Source organism: Parasteatoda tepidariorum, chromosome 9, assembly GCF_982258835.1.
Source record: "Parasteatoda tepidariorum strain Cologne lab strain chromosome 9, Ptep-v5.0, whole genome shotgun sequence".
In the NCBI taxonomy this organism is placed as follows: domain Eukaryota; kingdom Metazoa; phylum Arthropoda; class Arachnida; order Araneae; family Theridiidae; genus Parasteatoda; species Parasteatoda tepidariorum.
This window is the reverse complement of record NC_141763.1, coordinates 76,578,444-76,583,701: the sequence shown is the minus strand read 5'-3', so window position 1 is coordinate 76,583,701 and position 5,258 is coordinate 76,578,444. Positions and strand designations below refer to the sequence as shown.

Genomic DNA, 5,258 nt, shown 5'->3' with positions numbered 1-5,258 from the left:
GAGCTCGAAGTATTTCCCGCATGCGCAGTAGTTCAAAAAAGTGGACACGTTTTAGTTTTGAAACGCGTAATGTGATTGGTTCTTTTCCTATTTATCCTCCAATTGTTCAGCGGAGTCCAATAACTGTGTCCAATAAACGCTACTCTCTTTTCGAATCTAATTAGATATACATGAACATGTAGAGTTATCCACGTTGAAAAGTTGATCGCCCAAAATTTGAACTATTGGCAAACAATTGAACTTTGTTTTTTTTAATCACCCTATTTTTGTTTCGTTAATAACATTTTCAGAAACTCCTTTGGTAAAGTAATATAGAAATTTCTTATAATTTTACACTAAAATAAAATAAGTTTAAACTATCAATTGGCGTGATCATTGTCAGTTTTATTTCATTACATGTTACAATTGAAAATAAAAAATCTGTCTTCAAAAATTTGCAAGAAATACAAAGTTTTAACAATTAAAAAAATAAACTTTTATTTTCTCAGATTAAAAGATACTACAGCATATGTCGAAGAAGACATTTGCATTGTCACAGGTTTAAATATAAAATAACATGTCCTAGGATAACTTTGATCTTCAGATCTTCGATTCTTTCTTCAAATCTTTCTCAAATTAAATATATTATGAGGAGAAATTAAGAGATGCCGGTTTATCAATAACGTGAAGGGACACCGACTACTATTTACAATATTCGAGTTGGCCATTGAATCTTGGCGATTGCTTCCAACGATTACCTTGGCAACCCTCAGTCAAAACAGAAAATGGCTTCCTTCAAGATGAGTGCAGACGATTCTGAAGAAAACAAATGCAACGAAATTAATCGTGACGTCGTCAATCTTAAATCAGAATATGAACAAAAAAATACATCATATCTCAAGAGTGTCGTTTTGTCACCCATAAGTATCATCAAAAAGAGAACAGAAAGCTGCTTTCGTAATTTACCTGGATTGCCAGCGACCGAAGATCACAGCAAGGGTAATGTCACTGTGTAGTATAGTTCTTGTTATTTATTGTTAAAATTGACAGTATCACGTCATAAATGATCTGTAGAAACTACTTGCCTAAATATTATTCCCTTTGATGATTTTATCTATTTTATATTCTAAATGTTTTGACCTAAAATAATATTTCTCCACCCTTTCGATTGTGTGCCTTATCACACACGAACGAAATGTATTCCGGATATATCTGTTTATGATAAACAAAAAAGCGACCATGTGTGTATTCTATATGACTACTCTGTTTTGAATAAGTTTCTCGATGTATTTTGTCTACATTACATATTTTAAGTATGAATTTATATTATCGAGTATTTACTTTTTTGGGAGATAAATTTTATTGTATTGGTGCATTTTGAGTAATTAACTGTCAAATACTGCTGTGTTTTTGGTTCGTATTGAATAATCCTTAATGACTGAATCTGATGATAGGATTCGGGCTTTATCTAATTTATATCCACTTTTTATTAGATTCAAATTCTAAATTGTTTTATAAATTCAATTTCATTTTCTTTTACGTATATCTAAATTTTTTTGGAGTGAGTTATTTCATTATTTTCAAGATATGTATGTATACAAATTTAAAGCAGTATAGTTATATATAATCAATTATAGGTTAATTCTTTCAGATCAATATGTTTATTCCTATTAATTAAGTATCTTTTCATTTCTTCTGAAGAGCAACAGGAATACATCATACTTATTGATTTTATGTTGTATCTGAATTGCTGTGACACTGCTATTTACATTTAATTTTAAATGATTTAAAATACTCAAACATCTTTTCCCATTAAAAAATTTTTTAATTTTCATCTTTTGTTACTCTGTACAGGGGTCTGTCCCAGCCAAATTTACTACCGTTTAGCGGTACTTTCACAAATTCAAGTTTAGAAAAAACGGTAGTTACACAAAATACTTTTTCATTAAATTTTATTTTTATGTCTTGTAAGAAGCAGTAAATCCGTATTTTTACCATATTTTTGTGTTGATATTTTAATATAATTTTCAATTTTCACAAATTATTTCTAAATTTTCACAAAATAGTTACCCCTCAGAAAAACCTAGACAGACCCTTGCTGTACATCTGTTCGTCATCACTGGCAGCAGTTTTTTTTTTATTTCAATGTACCACATTAAGCTAAATTACTATTAAACATGGATGGATCACTGATTATTTTATGGTGGTTTAAGTCAAATTTTAGTTATCTATAACAAATAAGGATGATTTATGTATTGTGATTAGCAGCAAAATAAATGCAGAGTCTTTTCAACTTTTAAGTAATGGCTTGTGAGGAACGAAAAAAAGAAAATGATGGAAAACTGAGTAAAATCGAATGGTATAACTAACTCCTAGGTAAACCTTTATATGTTTTACTTTCTTTTTTTTTAAATTACCAGCAGGATTGGGGTGTTGGATATCCTAAACTGGTTTTGGATAGATCACGTGGGTTTTACTGTCCGAGACTGACTAAAACTGTCTTTAAATGTCTAAAACCTTGAACATTGATAAAAGGTAAAGATCCAATATGTGTAACCATTGCACACATCATAATTACATAGATCAATAAGTATTTAATACTTTTTATACAATTTACTTTAATTTATTAAACAAATAGGAAAAAAATTTAACTTTTGAAGCTCCACAATGCATTGAACAACTTTAACTTTTTATTTTTCACAAGATTTTTTTTAAATTGTGACATAATCTGAATAAAATAGTTTTGGACGAAATGGTTTAAACCGTGGATTAATCCATTCTGTCTTAAACCTTGTCAACTCTGTCTGTAAGTTTAAAATGCATTTGGTACCTAGGAGGTTAAAGTTAATGCGCCAGATCGCAAAGCAGAAATATCTGCCAGCAAATAGATCAACTTTGAATATAAGCCATGATGAATAGAGCGACAATGTTGTATAGAGATGTTAATGACTTGTTGTGGAGCTCTTTTATAAATCCTGAATAAGTAGGTTCCAATCATATGTTAAGCTAACAAGAGCTCTTTTTATGAAATTAGACCAGTTTTTGTAAAAAAGGCCAAAAACCATTGTCTTTAAAGTTGTATTTTTTAAATTATCTAGAAAGTACAGTAAAATCTATTTTGTTTGCTCCTTGTTGCATTTGGTGGTCTCTTGGTAAGAGAAAACCCTGTGCTTCTCTTTTGTATATATTTCTGCTTATGCCACTGAACCTTGCATTCAATCAATTATCATGAATCTATATTTACTTTATAAATTTAGTGTTAGAGGCCCTGTGGTATTTTGTAGCATTTCATTGTATTCTTTATAGTCATATAAAGAAAATATCTTTTCCAATGAGAATAAAGAATAAATTTCATAGTATTCTTTAAAATCATTTACAGAAAATACCTTTTTTTGAATGAGACTAATGTGAGAATCAAAGTTACAAAGTGCTTTTGATTAATTTATCAAATTATCTATCCGGCATTTTGTAGCATTCTATTGTATTCTTTGTAGCCATATGCAGAAAATGTCTTTTCGAATGAGACTAAAGTAAGAATCAAAGTTGTAAAGGGCTTTTGATTGGTTCCCAAAAATATCTATCTGGCATTGTTTGCGGTTAATGTGGAAAATGTTATTTTCTAATAAGAGTAGAGTGGGAATCAAAGTTGTACAATTCTTTTGATTAGTTCCCATTCGTCAAATTATCTGTATAAATATTCTACTAAATTTAATGGAAATTAACCTAATCATTTTCCTTGATTACCAATTTTGATTAGTTCCCATTCATAAAATTATCTATCTGGCATTTTTTGCAGTTAATGTAGAAAATGTTTTTTTCCAATAAGAGTAGATTGGGAATCAAAGTTGTACAATTCTTTTGATTAGTTCCCATTTGTCAAGTTATCTGTGTAAATATTCTACTAAATTTATTGGAAATGGAAATTTTCCTTGATTACCAATTTTGATTAGTTCCCATTCATAAAATTATCTATCTAGCATTGTTTGCAGTTAATGTGGAAAATGATTTTTTCCAATAAGAGTAGGGTGACAATCAAAGTTGTACAATTCTTTTGATTAGTTCCCATTCGTCAAATTATCTGCGTAAATATTCATAAAATGTGATTTAGTATGCACTAAGATAATATTCTGCTAAATTTATTGGAAATGGAAATTAACCTAATCATTTTCCTTGATTACCTTTTGATTAGTTCCCATTCATAAAATTATCTATCTTGCATTGTTTGCAGTTAATGTGGAGAATGTTTATTTCCAATAAGAGTAGATTGGGAATCAAAGTTGTACAATTCTTTTCATTAGTTCCCCTTCATCAAATTATCTATGTAAATGTTCGTAAAATTTGATTTAGCATGTACCGAAATAATATTCTGCAAAATTTATTGGAAATGGAAATTAACCTAATCATTTTCCATGATTACCAATATTGATTAGTTCCCATTCATAAAATTATCTATCTGCCATTGTTTGCAATTAATTTGGAAAATGTTTTTTTCCAATAAGAGTAGAGTGGGAATCAAAGTTGTACAATTCTTTTGATTAGTTCCCATTCGTCAAATTATCTACGTAGATGTTTATAAAATATGATTTAGTATGCACCGAAATAATATTCTGCAAAATGTAATGGAAATTAACCTAATCATTTTCCTTGATTACCAAATTTGTCTAAGATTTTGTTTTTAAATTCCAGAGGTGATTGTTGTCCGGATTTTTCCCTGATCGCGCTTTGGAAATCCTAGGTCCAGACGTTTCAAGAAATCATCAATCACATTTATGTATAAAAATTCTTGTGTATTTTATTTAAAAATCTTAGAACTAGAATTTATACTTGGCATCTTTCATTTGTAAATATTTTTTCTGGTAGAATAATAAATGTGATTGAAGATAAAAGTAAACTTATACATGATTATTCATTTAAATTATTCTGTATATAATTTATTTATAATTTAAATGGTCTGAAAATATCAATGATTTAAATTTATAAAGACATAAATTTTTTGAAATGTGCCATTAATGATTTTACTGGAGAAATTTTCAGGATTTTTAAGTTGGACTCACAATCACCCCTGAAATTCCCATTTAATTTTTGTTTACAAAAAAATTCTTATAATGTTTTTGCCACAATATAGTAATTTTACAAGAAGTTAATTCCTTGTAAAGTTTGACAATTTTGCACTTATTATTTTAATTGGATAAATTGATTGAGTGACTGATGTGCACAAGCTTATAATAAAATTAACTGTTTAATAATTCTAAAATCTAATTTCTGAATTTTTTTATCAT

General features: G+C 28.5%; 1 protein-coding gene across 4 annotated transcripts in view; it reads left to right on the top strand.

Moving 5' to 3' along the window:
* Positions 1 to 141: 141 nt before the first annotated feature.
* The window catches only part of LOC107452177 (uncharacterized), a 29,574-nt gene continuing 24,457 nt past the window's right edge, over positions 142 to 5,258 (top strand). The window contains exons 1-2 of one of the 4 annotated variants that reach the window (XM_071186759.2): positions 962 to 978; positions 4,666 to 4,750. Coding sequence is in view for 2 of the 4 variants with exons in the window: in XM_071186757.2 (XP_071042858.2) it covers positions 765 to 978 (214 nt within the window). In the remaining 2 variants the exon portion in view is untranslated. Of the gene's footprint in view, positions 979 to 1,155; positions 1,293 to 4,665; positions 4,751 to 5,258 lie in introns of those variants that run through there. The other 3 variants (XM_071186757.2, XM_071186758.2, XM_087152163.1) reach the window with 3 other exon arrangements.